The sequence below is a fragment of the Poecilia mexicana genome, unplaced genomic scaffold (genome assembly GCF_051168715.1).
Source record: "Poecilia mexicana isolate PSO_F unplaced genomic scaffold, ASM5116871v1 scaffold_20, whole genome shotgun sequence".
NCBI classification, from domain to species: domain Eukaryota; kingdom Metazoa; phylum Chordata; class Actinopteri; order Cyprinodontiformes; family Poeciliidae; genus Poecilia; species Poecilia mexicana.
Genome location: NW_028263389.1, coordinates 1,469,741 through 1,489,088, shown reverse-complemented (window position 1 = coordinate 1,489,088; position 19,348 = coordinate 1,469,741). Strand labels below are relative to the sequence as shown.

General features: G+C 40.2%; 1 protein-coding gene across 6 annotated transcripts in view; it reads left to right on the top strand.

Moving 5' to 3' along the window:
- The window catches only part of LOC106922104 (uncharacterized), a 96,760-nt gene that overhangs the window by 31,938 nt on the left and 45,474 nt on the right, over positions 1-19,348 (top strand). For 4 of the 6 annotated variants that reach the window (XM_088001181.1, XM_014994242.2, XM_014994239.2 and 1 more), the window contains exons 4-5: positions 13,753-13,839; positions 16,098-16,286. In XM_088001181.1, coding sequence (XP_087857307.1) covers positions 13,753-13,839; positions 16,098-16,286 — 276 coding nt within the window. The remainder of the gene's footprint in view (positions 1-13,752; positions 13,840-16,097; positions 16,287-19,348) is intronic. The other 2 variants (XM_088001182.1, XM_014994243.2) reach the window with 1 other exon arrangement.

The following is a 19,348-nucleotide window of genomic DNA, read 5'->3' as shown; positions in this document are numbered from 1 at the left end:
GTGACTAAACACATCTCTGCCCATGTCTTGGCTGCTTCCCAACCCTCTGTTATCGAGGTCATTTTCTAGCCAGGGGTCTTCCCACACAACCTTATGTTTTTGCCTTTTTTAAATCTGTTGACACTAGTTTTTGTGTTGTGTGGCACCTGTTAGTCACATCTGTTGAGTAGGTTGGGGATGTAAACAGATTTTTCAAACTGGGATTTGCTTCATGCTATGAAAAGGAGCTACAGCACCTGCTATGTTGTTCTTGAAAATTAAAAAATACATATGTTATTGTACTTATGTTTTTTTTGTTTGTTTGTTTGTTTGTTTTAAATCTAAATTAAGGAAAGTGTTTAGGGTCTTTCATTTCAAACCAGTGTTCTGGCATCAGTGTTTGTGTCCATCAACAAAGAGTTCAGTTAAAAGTTCAACAAGCAGTTGGATTCGCAATATTAGTTGATTTAGAGAAAAGACTTAATAAGACGCATCTCCTATAACCTTCTATCATCTTTATGCTTGAAAGCAGATTTAATAATTATTTTTCATGTATTGATACTGCACAGTTGTGCAATTTACCCCCCGGCCGATATATATGTGACGGTATTACATTCAGTGTGTGGTGACCTTTGGTTACCAAGGTGACCTGTATAAACCTCTCTGTCAGCATGGATATTTCTGCCGGTGAGCGTCTCTGTAAGGCACTCTCCTCTGTTTAGGCTGCAGCACTTGTTCTGTGAGTGAAGGATGAAAAGGAGGGGAGGCAGAAGAACGTGGGCGTCTCCTCTGTGTTGGCAGTTTTTACTGCTGTGATAGTATTAGAGTTAGAGTACACCACTACCAGATGTACTGCACCAGCATCACAACCAGGAGAGGCTAACCTTGAAGAGAGTTCCATCTTTAGCATCACTGTGTAATGGATGTTGTGTGTTCTGACCGACAGTAGAGACATGCATTACTGGAGGAACATGAGCCCTTTTCATCGATTCTCTGTGTTAAGTTCTATGTATTGTTGATCTAATGGAGATGTTCTGTTGGAATAGATTTCTTTGAATTATTGATCAGGTCTTATGGCTTTTCTAAAACATGCTCGAAGCGTTTTTTTATGAATTAAGCATGTATCTAAAGCTACAGTTAAAGCCTGTAGCTAGCTTTTTGAAGAGAAGTTGAACAGGTATCAGCAAACAGATTGCAAAGCATTGTTCAAAGCAAAATGTTACAACTGATTTTCATTTGGTTGGCTCTTACAATAATTACAAAAAATAATGTGTTAAGCCAAAAAAGATATAGAGCAAACCGATACAAGTAAGATTTAGACACCAATTGTACATTTTATTACAGAGAAACTGGTAGCAAAAAGGTTGAGACTGAAACAAGACTCAAGTGCAAAATAACTAAATACATAAGGAAATAAAATTGGTTCAAGATGAGATAATTCATGACTTTGCAGTGGTGATGTACATTCAGTAAACTATAATGTTTGCAGATGCTAAAGAGAGAGGAACTGGAATGCTATTCTCGGAAAGTTCGCCTGTTTGCGACATACCTTGGTGCGATACTACCTGAGAAGCTCTTAACTGCTGTTAACAAAGCAGCCAATCTAGGAGTGTCATTCATTTTCCTTCATCCTGATTGGCTGTAACCCAGGAGTGGAGATACGGAAGACTGTGGTTGTTGGATTCTGCTGTAGTGTCACAGCGATTTCCACTGTGCGTAGTAATGCATATCAAGATATATTGTGTTTGAACTAATACAATAGCCAGTTATAATAATTTTTGTAGGGAGTCTTCGTGAGTGACTGTAGTTCCTAATACCCATTAATATTGAGGGTAAACTGTACTGAAAGTGAATGATCTTAAGTACTTGGGGGTTTACTGTCCGTAGCAATGGACAGTTAATGTGAGAGTGGATGAACAGCAAGAAAGAAAGGTAAAGTTTACAAGGTGGTAATGAGACCAACTTCAATTCGTGGTTCATGGAACCAACAAGAAGGCAGAAGTTGGAAGTGGAGGTAGCAGAACAGAAGGTGTTCAGCGATAGACTGGGATTGACCAAGATGAGTGTTGACCATATGCTAGGCAAAGTTTGGGAGGCAAGGCTGATATGGCTTCAACAGATATCGGATGAGGATGTAGAATATGGAGCTGCCATAGAACAGGGGAAGAGGAAGGCTGTGCTGATAGTTCATTGTGTAGTGAAGAAGGAAATGGAAATGGCCTGTCAAAGAGGGAGGTTAGGGATCTACTGTAGCTTTCCCTAAGGAAATCAGCAAAGCCTTTCATCAACCAAAGCCATGTTCACGTACACCAGAGTGAGTGGTCTCTGGGAAAGGTAAAATTAAAGATATGACACTCACTGAAAACCTTAAAGGTTGTGGGCTGTGTTCTTCCTGCCTTGAGACATTCATTGAACTAAATTCTGACATGAACACGGGGTAAAACTCAGTACTCAGGCCTTATCCCTAACCTGAATCAACCTCTACAGGGACACACCCCCTTAACTTTTTGGTCATGGTTAATGGTTGTTGGCAAACAGCTTAAAGACTTCCTAGCCTTTCTTGGGGATATATCTGCAACCTAGCTGAGTGAAAAGGCATACTCAAGGGACTTTTATTTTATTTTATATGATTTTCACGCTGTAACTCAGAAACTTTTAGCCAAGCCTGTGTTGGGTAGCTTGATAGACTCCTGCTGTCACACAGTTGTACTTAGTTTAAGAGGAATGTAGAATAAATCCCCTTTAATATTCATGATGCAGCTTTAATCCATGAGCGAGAAAATAAACCTAATTCCTCTCTCACTGAAGACGGAGAGCTTTTCATCTGAGCGTTTTACATTTGAAGACGTGTGTTTGGCTTTGATTGAAAGAACCTCCCTCTCCCCCACCATGACTCTAAACTCAGAAGTGTATTCTTTCTGTCTGCTTTACATTAAACAAGTAGACCCCAATTTAGATCAGCTCAATGTTTTTAGAGGAATCAGCTCAGGTGATTCCTGTTGTCCTTACTGCACTGCAGAACTCCATCTGTTGATTTGACAGACAGTGTCTTAATGTAGACCCCCTTAAATCTGCTAAGTAGGGCTAATTAATGACACTAAGTATGTAGTTTAAGCATGACAGTTGGAAATGTAAAGTAAAATAAACGTGTGGTCAAAAATCCTTAGGCAGGACTCAGTTGGACCGAAGTAGAAAACACAATGAAGACGTTGAGTTCAAAAGGAGGACAGAGCGGCTGTTTCTGCTTTCTCTGCTTCTTCTTCTGTGACAGACCAAAGCTTGTTTCCAGGCTACAACAGGGAGGTGTGCAGGACACACTGACAAAGTAGGTTTGCATTCAAGGAATGAAAACCAAGATGGAGAGAGGAAGGGTTCCACAGCTGGATCTGTGTCAGCGCACGATGCCTGCAGCTCTTATCAACCACCTGCTTCTCGCAGGAAGACACAGACTTAATGCTCTGACGCTGACACATCCAACGCACCTTCTCTCTCTTCAACTTCATATTAGTCTAGTTCAGGACTTAAATGGTACTTGCTTTTTTTATCTGCTAATTCGCATTGCTAATTGATTTATCTGAAGTGCAAGGATATGACACTATTGCATTAAGAGTTGTTGTGATGTTACAGGCTAATTCAGCAAAATGATAGGTCTCATAAGAAAAATAATAATTGCTTGGTATGTACCTCAGTTTCTGGGCCATCATTTGGTACACCAGGGAAAAGAGTAAATGCTATTTTTCTTTAATTGTCACAAATCGAAACATTTACAACAATATAAATGATGAGTTTATGAAGAACCTCCAAAGTCAGAGTTTACGTTAGACAGGAGGGCTTTCGTTTTATTGTAATTATTCATGCTTGAGTGACTAACAAGCCTCCAGTCACTAGGTGGCAGTAATCAACAGGCTGACTGCTCAGCAGTCACCGGGGGAGGGTGAAAAAGAAACTACTTTCTCCAGCAACAACATGACAGAAAATAATTAAAACCCTCGGATTTAGAGGCAGCATATGTCTACTGTTAACTTCATATTCAAATAAACAAGAAACAAACTGCTCTTTTTATTGTGGTTGTACTGAGCAATGTTCAGCTGGCTAGTATAATGGTAACTATATGATTAAAAATAAATGTCCAAAGCTAAAATATCTTTTGTGTTAAAAAATACATAAATAATAATGATAACTTTGAAAATGGGCTTTTGTTGTCTCTCATTTAGAGCTATTAAAGCTTTTTCCAATAAATTAATAAGCATCTGATCATTCCACACTCAGTTTGAACAAGACTGTGAAGTACCACAAAGTTTACAAAACACATTAGTTACTGTAAAAACATTTGGTTATAACTGTAAGTTTAAGCCTAACATGTTTTTTTGTTTTGTTTTGAGCCTTCCTAAAAATATTACTCAAAAGATATTGGAATAATACCTTTTTGTTATATATAAATGCAATTTGAATGATTATAAAAATGTAGAGCAGACTCTTCCAAAACTTAGGATTCATCTCAGCAGATCTGCAAACATGACTCAGCTGTTTTCATGATTAATGCTGTGCTGAATCAACATGGGACTGTTGACGTTTGGAAAAGCCGCTCTGTCCTCTCTGTGAACCGTCACCGTAGCGCCGCAGCAGCGCCATTGAAACCCAGACAGAGTCAGTGTTCCTGCTGCTGCAGAGCAACAGGAACACATAAGAGTCGACAGTCTGCAGGACTTCTGCCCATCCTGCCAGCTAATCCCAGATTACACAGTTCTGGAACTAAAGAAAAAGAAATGGCTGCCATGTTGAGTCTGGCATGGTGGGTTGGGTTGGTATTAAGTTTCCATGAACTGGAAGCTGATGGGATGGCTCCAGTTGGACTTTTAAATGGACATGTCTGCTCAATGATTGTCATGAGCGATACGACTTCAAAAATAAAATCTGGGAGCAGATCAGATTTTAATAGATTTTTTGTTTTCTGACTCTTTTCTAAAAACGAAATTACAAACATTGCTAGTACAACATAGTATTGGTGCCAAAACCATGAGAATGCTTTTGTTCAATTACAAGAATTTAGTCATAATATTGGCAGAATAAAGACATAATTTTACCAGAATGTCTTGGATTTAAGGGAACAAATCTGATTTGTTTTAATGAGAAATAACCAGCTCAGTTTGTGTTTGTTTCTTCAGCATAGACTAATTGATTAATTGATAAAATTAATTTACAGCCCAGCCATACTTTCATGCTCCTTTAAATCTGCATTAATAGTTTTCCAGAAACACTGCAGAATTTAAGCGGTTGATCTAAGCTACCAAGTTGAAGATTTCCTGCATAAATTAGAGCCAAATGAAAGGAACACATCATATTTCGTGCTCACATCTCTATCCAACCCAATCAGAATTGCTGACACAGCTGCTTGGGTTCCGCTGCTTGGCTACTGTGGCTTTGTAGCGAACAACCAGTGCGTTGCTTTTGTTTGCCGCTGGCCCTGTTGTATCCTGACCCAGCTGGCACGGTTCAGCTCTCTTGGTTTGCAACAAGGGGAGTAGAGCAGAGGAGCAGGCTGAGGCTGAGGCCGGGTCGGCTGGAGGACGGAGACTGACCCATGGGCTGCAGCCACACTAGAGCAAGCAGAACAACCACACTATCGCCCCTTAGTTCAGCATGGTGCTAACTTATTCATTCTGTCCTATATCTTTCTGGAATACTCAACTAATTGTCGTTATCTATTGGAACCTGCTGATTTATTGAGGATCTTTTATAGAAATTACAGTTTTGTTTATCTGCCATTCAGCAGTTAGAATAATAGCCTCATCAGCACCTTAAAATGTCTCCTTGCTAGTAAAATTTGTCATGTTTAAAGTGTTTTACGTCACAAAAACTTCACACAATCACTAGTTGTGAGACGAGTAATAAACATTAGATTTTGCCAAAAGTCACCATCAAATATGTTGATCAACGTTCAATTTACTATCAGTCTAGATTATGGGTCCAATATCCATTTAACTAATGTAATAGCTATAGGGCTACACAATATAGAACATGTTGATTTGGTGCGGATTCATTCATTTCCATTCACAAATTATTACTCTACTCTATCAATCCCAAAGGGAAATCAACATCTTTAATTTTCTTTTGTAATATTTAAAAAAAAAATTACTTGTGATAAATTTAGCAACCTTTTTTTGATATGGGGCTGTATAACATGAGCTGTATTTTCAATAAAAAATGGTCATTGACCAACTGCAGTAGAATCATTTTTTCATGAGTCACATGATCAACAACCAGATTTTACTGCTGGTGCAAACCACAAAGGAGACAACAGGAAGTAGTTGATGGATCATGGCATGTTTTTTGTGACCTATTGTCCATACAAACTTATTCACTTACTTTAATTGTGTTTCTTATTTAATGAGTACAGTGCAACTGCAACGTTGTGTATTTTCGACACTAGCAGAATATTGACAAAGTTTAACATACATTTGTAATGCTTCTATAGTCATTAGCAGAGCTGTACTGCTGGAGCCAATAGGAGAATTTGACTTCATTAGCCACATTCAACCCAAGGAGGGCAGCACTGAGACCGATTTCAGCCAAATATTAGAAATTTTAAATAGTCAGAGAAGCATTTTAAAATGTTTGCCCTTAAGGAACAATTTAAACAATTTATCTGTCAAAAAAAGTTGATTTAGGGTTTAATCTTTAAATACGTCCAGTTTAAATGCCAGACCCCTTGTAAACATACTTCTGGGTAACCTGGGTGCCGTTTGTAGCTAGCAGTGTTTGACTTTCTCAGAATAGCTGTAACTCCAGCTTGCTGTAATACCAGATGTGATCATGATGTGAGTCAGATTTAGCGTGGCAGGAGTTTGACTGTAACTACGTGCGACTGGCAGCCGGCCTCATCAATCTGCTTGCTGTCTTCAGAACAGCCATCACTGGCTTTGAGGAGCCATTTTTTAAACATATCTGTGTAGAAGCTGTGCTAACGGAGCCTGTTTGGGTTCTTCACTTTAATTTCTCAGCCTGATTTCTGCCTTGGTTGCATCTTTAAACGTGAGCCCACATGTTACTGTGCGTTCTTATTTGTCAATGGAGCGCTGATGAAGTGCTTCTTAGTGCATGTCCTCATGTCCCCCCATGGATGAGTAAGCTTATATGTGAAACTGGTAGCTGTCCAAATCTCCCTGCCATGTGTTTCCAGCCCTCTGAGGTCAGATCTTACATAATTTAGAAATGTAGTTCACCATAATCACAGGACAGCATATATCTCTCTGCTTGTGGCAGACATCACTCTTAGCTGGTGAGGGCAGCCTGTTGTTCCCAATTAGCTCTGCGTGTTTGACCCACAAACATGTTCCTACGTTCATCACTTGCGTACGATTGCTAAGCAACAGCTTCTGATGTAACCAGGAGAAACGAAGGGGCAAAGAGGCACTTTAATACGCTCTACCTCAGAACAGAAATGTGAAAGAAACTCATAATAAAGACAAATGTTTACGTTCATAGTGAGGGAGCAGCGACCACCACCATGCATCACACCTGTCTTTTAACAAATCTAGTTTTGAGTCTTTCTTCTTTTTACAACATGATTTCTGAACTGCAGTAACTTCTAACATCAGAGCTTTGAGAAACTGTTCACCCCGCTTAAATTTAACATGGTTTCACATTGCAAACAAAAAAATAATAAAAAAGAAAAGTGTAATTTAAGTGTGATTGACCAGCATCAACCTCTGCATAATGAATAGAACAGAATGAAAACAATAGTTTTTACCACCGGTGCAATAATTGCAGTTTTGTGCCCGATCATCAATATTTAAAAAGCCTGACCTGCCGATTATGATTTTGGCCAATACCATTAGTTTTGTTTGAAAAAGTCTCCTAAGTTGGCAAGAGTAGGGTGACATGCATGCAATGTCCCAAAGTGAAGGAAATTGGGACCGACTGACCTGTGCCTCCCTTGTTTTTACAGATATAAATATCATAAGTGTGACGTGCCTTTGGATTCAGCCCCTGTTAAGTTTTAGAACTGCTTTTAACTGCAGTGACAGGAAGTGTTGTGTGGCACACTTTGGGAATAAAAAATACCAAATAAAGAGATTATGAAAAGCACCTCTGGAGTATTTACAGAGCTATAAGGTTTGATTCAGGCCTGGACTTTAACTAGGCCAGTTTTATTCATCCTTGCTATGTTTAGCGCTGTTGTCCAGCTAGAAGGTAAACCTTCACCCAATTTCAGATTGCTTTGCTGTCAATGTTTAGCTTCAGTCATGTGACGGTGTGGTCAGGGTGATGTGCAGTGTTGGTTTTTCTCCTGAACACAACATTGTTATGGTCTGTTCAGCCCTGTAGCGTTCTTCTCATCACTCTACCATGGAGGATGTTTAGTGGAGTTCATAACTGAAAGTGACTAGTCAGTTTCTTCAGTGTTTATGCTCCATAGCCCATACACTGATAGGGAGAGACAAACTAAATTTAACCCAAAGACAATTATCAGCTCATCCACATTGCAGGTGTAACGGTCTGGAAGTGAGCGCGTTATGAAAGGTCATACAGCTGGGGCATAATGAGTCTCCTGTTGTGCACCGACACACCTGTTCACATCAGTTCATACGTCGTTATCCAGGGAAACACACACAGCCATGTGTTCACCGCTGGTACATTAACCCCTGCGCAGCTCTGCCAGGAAATCTCCGCTCTGGGGCAGGACGGCGGAAAATCTGCCAGGGCTTCAAGAAGACCACCGGTGAAATTCCATTCTGTGGTTTTTACTGAGCTCAAATTGTCACATCAGACATGAAGCATCATTAGAATGTTTTGGCTCAGTGGAGGATAAGTGTGTGTATTGCCAATACGTCCCCTCCATTTTGTGCCTTTACACAGGCCTGCGTACTTACACCATGACGTTTCAGTTTATTTTCTTCGTTTTGATCCTTATTTGACCTGCTTGACTCATTGAAAAGTTCAAGATTTTGACCTCTAATAAACCAGATAAACCAGATAATCTGATAATTTTCTTTTACAGTACACCATGAGTAGATCATAAATATCCACTCTTATTCAAAGTGTACACAAAACATCCCCAGGTGGTCATGAACTGACAAGGTCTGTACAACACATCCTGTGGTACTTAAAAAAAAACCAACTGTTGGGTACGTAATGATCAACATTACGTACCCATTATTTATTTAGCGCTAAATGACCATGCTAAATTTAAAACTGTGTAGTTTTGCTCAATTCTCATCTCCCTTCTGTGTTTCGTTTTGGCTTTCTCCCATTGAGTTTGATTTCTCCAGTAGAATTTCAACCAGGTCAATCAGCAAACAGAATTGGGAGTAGTATTTTAGAATTGTAGTCTGCCTTTAGACCTATAGTCTGGCAATGGCAGTGCAGGCAGCAGGTAAAGTTTGAACAAAGGGAATCTTTAACACATTTTATTGCTGGCAAAGATGCCGTTCGGCTTGGCACTTCTCTCTTCACAGTGGGGGATAGTAGTTTACATCACATGCAATTTCCAGTAAGTTTCATCACATACTTCATGGCTAAATAAATATGAGCGATTGGTTAAAATCAGATCCAATCATTTCAAACTTCAACAAAAGCCACACCTCCAGCAAGAAATTGTTTCTCTGTAACTGAGGATCCAGAACATCTGTATGAAGACTAGCTTAGATGCCATCAAACTGATTTTATGGTGACTAAACAGGAAGTTATTGACAACTAAACTTGGAAGGTTTTCCAGTGTTGGATTTTGTGGCTGCACTAGAAAGGCTGGTAAAGGACATCAGTTCTGACCCGTCTCCTTTCACTTATTCTTTCGCCAAACTGATGTTTCGTGTTACTAGCTCAGAGGTCATTGAGTTTTTCTCTCCCTCCCCAGCTGCTAAAAAGACATTTGTCTTTGGGACGCGATCTCAGACAGCCCACAGGGTTCAGTTTGGGGTAAACATGCAAACAGCCAGGCCGTGTTAGCTGTTTTTCGTGCCAGTGCCCCTGAACGCCCTCAGTGAAGCTGCTCAGCCTGATCTCAGCACCTTGGACAGCGCCTCCACTCAGCAGGGGCCCAGAGGAGGAGGAAGGGGGAGATACTTCCGCCTGTTTTCCTGTAACCTTTTGAGCTTCACCGATTTTCAACAAAGAGCAAGTTTGTTTGTTTGGGTTCCACCTCTCCGCCGTGCGTCGCCTGTCCTTTCGCATTTGACCTTCGGAATCCCGGTTTTGTGACGTTGGAGACCCAGAAACTCTGACCGTGGGATTTGTTCTGGAATTGGTCCGGGGTTCTTCTGATAGACGGGTTTGTGCGTTCTATCGAGACCGCCAGCGGACCGTACCGAGGCCCCTGCGTGTTGTATACATGGAAGCGTTTGTGACTGTGGGTAGCATCCTGTCTGTTCGCCTCACTGTCACCCTGTGTGTACGCTGCTAGAGGCAGGGGAGGTGGGGGGTGGTGGGGGTTGCCATCGGTGCCTCCCTCTGCGTCTTCTCTCCTCGACTTCACCTCCCTCCTATTCTCTATCCGTCCTCCTTTCCCTTCATCAGGTTCTCCTGGTTGTCACTCCTGATCAAAGACAAGTAATGTCCTGCTGTCTTTCCCTCCCCACGTCCAGCCGTGCTTTTGTCTCACACTCCTACTCCTGATCTTGACCGCGGCCCCATTGGTTCAGGCCGGACCTCTCAGACAGGAACTGAAGGGTGGCGACAGCAGCAGACGGGGGGCAAGGGGAGGGGCTGGGTGGCTGCCGGGGGGCCCGGGACCTGAACCAGACAGTGAAACGTCACCATTCCAAAGCCAGACTCCCCAACTGTGATGGCATGCCGATGTGTGTGTCTGCGTGTGTGTGTGTGTGTGTGTGAGGGTTCACAGTGTTAGTAGCTCAAAGCCAGCTGAGGCTGCAGTGCAGACAGTCAGAGACTGAGGCTGTGAGCAGCACTCGGCAGCTGGATGGTGGCTTGTCTGGGACTCACATGTCTGCTTCATGAGGAGACCGGACAGGTGAGCGCACAGGTGCACGTCTGTTGAAGCGATTGATCCTGGACAAGTTTCTATGTTTGAATTGTTTTTTTGTTGTTTTTTTTTTATTTTTGAAGAAAATGAGGCTGAGTGTTTGTGCATAGTAATGTGTCGTTGAGTCTGAGTTGTATGGCGGGACCTGATCAGGGATGGAGAGTGATCATGGTTGTTTGGTAAATGTTGTGGAATCTTCAGCTTGTGAGGCGACCTCTGGGGGACGGGTAGTTCGGCTCCTGGAGGCCTCAGGTTCAGACCTGCCAGGTCAGAATGTCAGGAATACTCAGTTATAAGAATCGGAAACTAAAGAACAATAAAAACATGGTTCGTGTTGGAATGCTGTGACCTGTGGTTGATTGATTTCCTTAGTTGCTTCAATGGAAGTAACAGAGATTCTGAAAAAGTTTCCCCTGTTTTGCCAGACACAAGAGTTCCTCTGGTTCAGACCTTGTACCATTCTTTTATTCTTTTAATTGAAACTGGGAGTAGCGCTCTCCCTACCCCAAGATTTATTTCTAGCCTGTAAACAACTGGAACTACCTTTTGCTATAACTTCTGTAGATATATTTAAGCTCCTTGGCAAGTTTAGATTTAAAGTAATTTTAATTACCAACATGTTTCTTTTAATTGAAACTGGGAGTAGCGCTCTCCCTAGCCCAAAAACAAGAGGTCCATTGGGTCGTCTCTAGCTTTGAGGATGACACACATTCATATTGTTTTTGATGAGCTTCTACAGTGTTACAAGATTTATTTCCATCCAGTTTTGCATTGATGTTTCTTGACATGTTGATTATGGAAGAGTGTGACCACTGCTGATGCCTTCTCCAGCAAATCCTGAAGATTCTCAAAGGTCTGAATTTTGTGGAGGCCAATCCACGTGTCTCATGCTCCGTGATCTACTGCGTCACCATGAGCCCAATAAATTATCTGATCACATGACCTTCTGCCTCCAGAGCCCAGTATGTACATTGCGTTTCCTTCATGTTTTTCTTTGATGAGATTTAACAAGCGTTTCAGAGGCCGCCAATTACGATCGTTCAGAGTGTTTTTTCTGACCACATTTCTTCCTTAAAGACGATGGTTCCCCATTTCCCATTCCAGTTTTTAATAATGTGTTGGTTAGTTCTCAACCTCATTAAATTAGTTTAAGTTTCTTCTTTGATATTTTCGCTACAAACATCTTTCATATGATCACAGGATTTGGTTTTCAGCATGGATGCTGAGACGGTCCAGTGGACTGCTTGTTTTTGGGCTAGGGAGTGTACTACTCCCAGTTTCACTTACATGAAACACATTGGTAATTAAAATGACTTTAAATCTAGACCTGCCAAGGATATGAATACTTTTGGAACTTAAATACAATAAATAAGAAGCCACTAACTCCATCAGCTGGAGTATAGTAACTTGTTGCTAGCTGAAAGACAATCTCCCATGCAGTGAGTCTTGTGCCTGTGTGCTTTGTTAATTCAAGGTGGCAACTTTTTGTTTGGGCCAGGTAGTGAGTTAATGTTTTAGAGTGGCCCAGTTTGAATCTGGAAGAGAATCTATAGAGGGATCTAAAGATCAGGGTGATGGCAAGGAGGCCTTCCAACCCCAAAGGACCTATTGGAGCTCACCAAAGTTAAATGGTGAGAAAACTACTGGGCACCTGCAGAAAGCTGCTCAGCAATTATAAAGAAGGGTTTAATTAAAAATAATTTTAAATCTTAATCTGCTGTTAGTGTATATCATTTGGTTAGTTTAGTGTTTTTCAATGTTCCTCACTCTGCTGACTTAATTTATTTAATTTCCCTTTGGGATTAATAAAGTACTTTAGAGTTTGAATTGAATTTGATTGTCGGTCAGTGTTCATTAATGCTGCTGTAAAGTATGTTTTTTCCTTGCAGGATTTAGAAATACTGTTTTTTTTAAAGTGAAACTGTATTTTATAAAATAAAACGGCAAAATGAGTTTGAAAAATATTTAATACCAACAAATGGCAGAAAGAAGTTGAGCAACCAATTAGATGATTTCTGTAGAAGTACAAGTGACTGCAATCAAAACTTTGTCTTAATTTCTGTTAAAAATAAAATTTTTTTGATTGTATTTAAACGTTAACATCATATGGGAGGAGAGATTCATTGTAAGGTAGTACTACTGTAAATGGAAGCAAACTTCTTGAACTTCTAGTTTTAGCAATTAGCGCTGTTAGCACGGTTAGCTTTGGTGTCTGTAAACAGTGTGTATTTGAGCTTTTCCAATAAGTTAGAAACTTTTTCTCTTTCGGTGTCGATGACGGATAGTGATTGAAAATTCAAAAAATATAAAGCTGATCAATCAAGGACCCTGCAGTCTGCAAACGTAACACATATTTTTCTTTATTGCCACTTTTTGAAGTGGCTGCCTACAAAAACATCAGATGTAAATCTACAGTAAATATAGTTCCCTGTTGTACTTTTTTATGATTTCCTGAGTTCATTTTTAACCATTCTACTAAAATTTAAAAACCGAATCATTTTGAGTCTTTGTTGATGAGTAATTCTACAGTCAACATATGCTGCTGCTATCACTCAAACTTCAGAACCACAAAGCTGAAAACTTCTTATTTTAGATCAATCAACATGTGGATTGTTAGGATGTCTGCTACAAAAATGTTCAAGAATGTTCCGTAATAAAGAACTGAAAATAACCTTTGCCTTTAACAACTTGTCTCCTGCTTGATTTGTTGTCTGCGATTCCTTTGGTGTACTAAATTATTAACATCCACATGTCTAACAGCACCTCCTTGTTCCGTCTCTCCGTCTTGCCAGCCTCCATGGCAGCTCATTCTGATTCCCTGGCCTCTCACTCCAGCTCTGTCCAAATGATGGATTCTGGCATGCTGGGTCCTTTCCCAGGTATACCCCCAAACATTCTTCAAGCTGCCACACAACACTCTCTGCATTCTCATTTATACAGCTGCCACTTCTGGAAGACTAATGACACTAGCTATAATTCAGTTCAGTCTGAACTCGCTGTAGTCGTGTCTGATATTGTACCTGTGTTGGAGTTAAACATTTGGCTTTTTGACATATTGCAACACATTGGGCATCATGATTTTACTTTGTTGCTTTTAAGGTCCTTGTTCTGTTTGGTTATATCCAAATAGCTCCACTTTGTCCGCATCTCTCCAGAAGGCATTGGAAACTATCTTTCAAGTCCGTTTTTAGTGTTTTCCAGTTTCTCTTAGCATTCCACATTTTGGAAAAGAAAAACCATATCAAAATCAGAAGAAACTAAGACGAATGTAACTGAAGGCCACATGTTAGTAAATAAACAAACACATAGATTATGCCAAATGCAACACCGACATCTCTCTGCTAATGGCTTTTCTACTCTTTGGCAGTGTTTGAGTTCAGTGTTGTGGCTGTAAAGCCGCTTGGATGAAAAGTTAGCTTGTTAGACGCATGCAGAAGCAAAACTGTCAGACTGTGGTTCTGCACAGAGATGGACACATTCACACAAACGCACACACACACCCACACACACACACACACACTGAGTGGCGTCTTTAATGAGACATGTCGGAATCACTGCCTTGGATTACAGCACTTGGATTACTTTTACACAGCATGCTAGGCCTGCACAACAGTAGGAAAGAGTTCATCGCTATGACGATATCGACTGTGATTAACACACGTTTTACTAAAGCTTTGCCATCTTTACCATTTTGGCTTCACAGCTCTCTGTGTCATTAAGTCACTAAATTTATACTTCAGTTATGTGTCTTAAGAACATTTAGTCCACATTATTGATATCAGGATGGTTGCACATGCTTAAAAATATCTTAAATCCATGTTGCTCAAATTAAAGCCATGTCTTAAATTTTACCATGCAGGGATTATTTAATCTTGTATATTCTCGTATAGTTTTTTTTTCTTGTGGCACTTTTCTGTAAAGCAAAAATTTGAGTCTCATTCAGAGATTTTAATTACGTTCTATGACTCAAGTGCTAGTTAACAGAAAACTGTTAACTAGCTGCTACTATACCCTTGCTAGCTAACAAGCTGTTTTGTGTCTCACCCCATCATGGATGATGACGCGGCTCTTTTCTGTCAGGCTAAATTTTGATTTGCGTTCAGAAATCTTTAAATGTAGAGGGAGCAACGTTGCCTCTCGTTTGTTGAGCCCTTTAGGACCAGACTTACCACCAGTTAGTTGAACGATGTTCTTTGTTGCCACCGTCTCATTTCTGTTGCCAAACCATATGAGGGTAGATGCAGGTTTGCACACATAAATATTTTGATGATCACAATTCAATATGTTCTGCAGGTCTATAGAAAGACACACACACAGTTGTGAAAAGTGTTTGCTCCTTTAAAGATTTTTCCAGATTTAGTTTTTTTTTTCATCCAGAAGATGCAAAGCACTTTTAAGATCATTACCACTATACTACCACCACCATGTCTGGCTGTCAGTACCATGAAATCCTTTGTTGCTGGTATTGGTTGGTCAGCTATGACAGGATGGACCCCTTCCACAAAGTTCCACTGTCATCTCATCTGTTCAAGAATGTCTTGGAGTATTCATGATCACTTTTTGGCAAAAGTGAGATGGGTTTTAGAGTTCTTGACTTCTCGTCTGCTCCTGAATTTTTTTAGCCTGTGACAAGCTAAAAAAAAAAAAAATCTTTTTGGACATCTTTTAGTGTTTTTCATGTTGACAGACTGAGTTATTTTCCTCATATCTCAGGTTCTTTTGTTCCAATTTAATTATATTTAATCATCTAAACTGGCGGTGCCTGCCTCGGTAGATCGGCCCCGATTTCCTTAATTTTGGGCGATCAGCTGATAATTGCATGATGAACCGATCTCGTCTACTTCCGCAAACATCTGAAAATCATCCAGTGTTCGTTTTGCTCTGCCCTTATCTAAAACATTTAAGTGTGAAATAAAAGCAAAATCAGAAATGAATCTTTAAAGGCAGGAAATACTGCCACCCACTATGCTCTTAAAAAGTAACAGATGTATTTCAATAAATGAGATGAGCATCAATTCTGATCACACATTAGGAACGACAGAGTGATTCACTGTTAATACTTATCTATCTCCATGCACAGGGATAAGACAAAAAGTCTTAACATTAACACCATCACTCTGTTTTAATGTTGTTTTAGGCTTCTCTCAGCCAGGAGGGATCGGAATGAATGTGGAGGTGGGAGCCGCACCTCTGCAACCACAGAAGCCCCCGAGTATATCAGAGTCGCAGTATCCTACTCCCCAAACTGGGTCAGAAGTCCCAAAAGATCACAGCGCCATGCTGCCAGAACCCCAGGCCCCTGGAAGCCCCCTGGATGTTTCAGCAGGTAAAACTTAAAGATGTCATTCACACTCTGAGCACTGAGAGTCTTCACATGAAACCAGCTGCAATGGAGACGTTTAGATGAAAGCGTCAAGACCTAAATCAAATTTAAAGTGTTTGTGCTTGAAAACTGATGTTTATAGACACTCACCATCCAATCTGAGTTTGACGTATTTAGCATTTCTAGTTCTAGTTGAGGCTTTTTTATCTAATAACAGTAGATGCAGTGACGGGCACACTTCTGTTAATCCACTAATGTGCTATTAGCAGAGCTAATTTTTCATGTAGCATTTTTGCTAACTTTGAAAATGTTTAGCGCACCGAGCTTCCTCTAAATTAATTTTTTTTCTGATAAATACTAAAGCACTAATGTACTTGACTGTTTTGTAAACTTTTAGGTGAATAATACTCAACATCTTTGTTGAAGGTTTAATTATTAATTCTGTTTCGCTGAGTTTCATATTCACTGAATGTATTAAATAATTTCCTCACAACAGGTTTAGAGACCGATAAAGTAATTTAGATCATTAAGATGATTCTGCAAGCAGTGGAATCAAGGAGCTATTTAGGTTTTTGTATTCTGTGGAAATGTTTACCTGTCAGGAAGCAGGAGAAACTACAGGAGCACTAAAGAAAACAAGAAAGGTTTAGTGAATATCTCATTAAAACTAAAATATGATCTTATTTAAGTGACAGAGGACAGAGTAACATATTTTCATTTCGTCAGAACGACATAAGATACTTTTACTAAATGTATTTCCTAAGTCTGGCATTCAATTGCTTCTGTAGTGGATTATTTATGTATTTAAGCCTTTTTTCAGCTAGATAGTAAATATATGGTAATAATACTTACCATATACTTGGATACTGGGTTCATTTAATTCTCAGCTTTATTGGCGTGTGTTACCCGTCTGTCAAAATCTCAAAAAACTATTTTTTATTTTTTTCAAATGATGGAGTAACAATACTGAGCTCAAACCGGCTGGATTAGTCACAACACTTTGGTTTTACTGAAAGACGAATGCTTCAAGTGAGCAATTCTCACTACTGTTGAGGTGTTTTAATAAAGCAAAGATCATAAATGAGCAGCTAAATTCTAATTACATAAACATGGTACGGCTTTTAATGTTTAGGACCATGTTTTTTTATGTGCTGAGTCTGCAGAAACTGCAGAAATTAGGATCGTGAAATCAGCTCAGACTGTACACGGTCGCCCCTCCTCACAGCCGTAACAGTCAGCTGTCTGTCCGTCCTCTACTTCCTGTCTCACATCCTCCCACTCTGATGGGATGAAGGTCAATGCTCATCTGATGCTGACATGTAATGTGAGTGCTGTCATGCGCTGGCTTCCAGTCACATACTGTCTGCATGTGCTGACTTCCTGTCACTGAGCTGTGAGTGTCCGCAGATCACGCTTCACTGTCCTCTCTACATCCACTCACTCACACGTCCAACTCCGGCCTGAAATTGTTTGGATGAAAACTTTTTGTCCAAACTTCACTGAGAAAGGAACATCACTTCTCCATAAAAAACCCAGTGGAATGAGTTGATGCTAAAACTCCTGATGCTCAAGAAAGAGTATAAGAACTTATCCACAGTTTTCACATGGAATTCCAAACTATCCACAGAAAAACCCAACCATTCACGGCTTTGCTGGTAAAGGATATCTAAAATATTTGACAGAAAATGCAGCTTGAGAAGCTAAAATATCTTAGCACAATGCTACTTGTCACGCTATTTGGTGGCTTCTGTAAAGCAACAAAATCCAGGCGCATCGTTCATTTTCCTCAGAGCTGATTGGCTCTACCTCAAGAGTTTGATTAAGGAAGACTGGAGATGTTGGCTTCTGGAGTAGTGCTAAGACGGTTTCCACTAAAGTATATTGAGGTATATTTGGTGTATTAACTATTAGGTAGATATGAACGTTTTTAGAAGGATCTCAAGTTTTCAAAGATTTTAGTTAATGATGAGTGGCTGTGGCCTCTAACTCCGTCAACACCAGGGGATCTGCTGTTCTGTTTCTTTTCTTTTTTTTTTTTTTTTTTTTTACAAAAATCAATCTTTCCAAAACACTTTTAGAAATGAGGTACCATACTGAATCCAAGGGAGGCTTTTTAATACCACAAAAACCTTCAATAGCGTGATTGTAGTTGTACAATCATCCAGAAGCTTTGGGTTGAAAACTGAAGTGCTGAGTCGGTGTTTAATTCACACACCTCAAACATTTTGCAGTCTCAAACCTCAATGTATTTCACTGGAATTTTATAGGACAAAGTCCATCCGGGTTTTCCAGAACTCACCATCATCTTCTCTGTTTCTGACCAATTGACAGAATATGTTTCACAATTCACAATTGGTCACTATAATTTTGTTGGTTATCACATTAAAGTCTCAATCAAAATACACAAAGGTTTGTGGTTATAAGGTAACAGAAAGTTCTTATTCATATTTCAAATGCTGGTTTAAACAGAGGTAAGAGTAGAGGAGGGGGAGTTCATACTCTAAGGCACAAACAGGAAGGCTCCCAGCTGTAGATGTGAGTAACATCAGGTGAAACACACTTCCTGCTTTGACTGCTGCTGACTGCTCTCTGACTAGCATGGCTCACACTCCACTGAACACACATCAGGAGGCCTAACTCACCTAACCTAGTCTTTACCTTTGACCCCAGTCAGTCAGTTGGGTTTAGCGGTGGACATGCAGTAAGTTAGTGTTCATAAGATGCTGACTGGAGTCCACACATCCCAACCCGAGTCTGGTCCAACTTTAGCAAGCACACTATAGAGAGCACAGTTCTGTCATTGCCTTGTTAGCATGAAATATGGCCCTCTGGAGAGCCACTGTGCAGTGTGGACCCTGACATCTGCTCTACTTTAACTCTTCTTCCCCATCCGTGTGTGGGTACAAAGAGAGATCCGAGAGAAACTGGGCCAAAGTAGGAAGAGCAAACCCGCTTCAGTGAGCAATTTCTTCTTTGGTTGTGTTGCTGCTCATTTGCCATTTCGTCTCGCTGCCTTCTTTACCTTGTAACTTTTAAGGAGATATTTTTTACTGTCATCCATCATA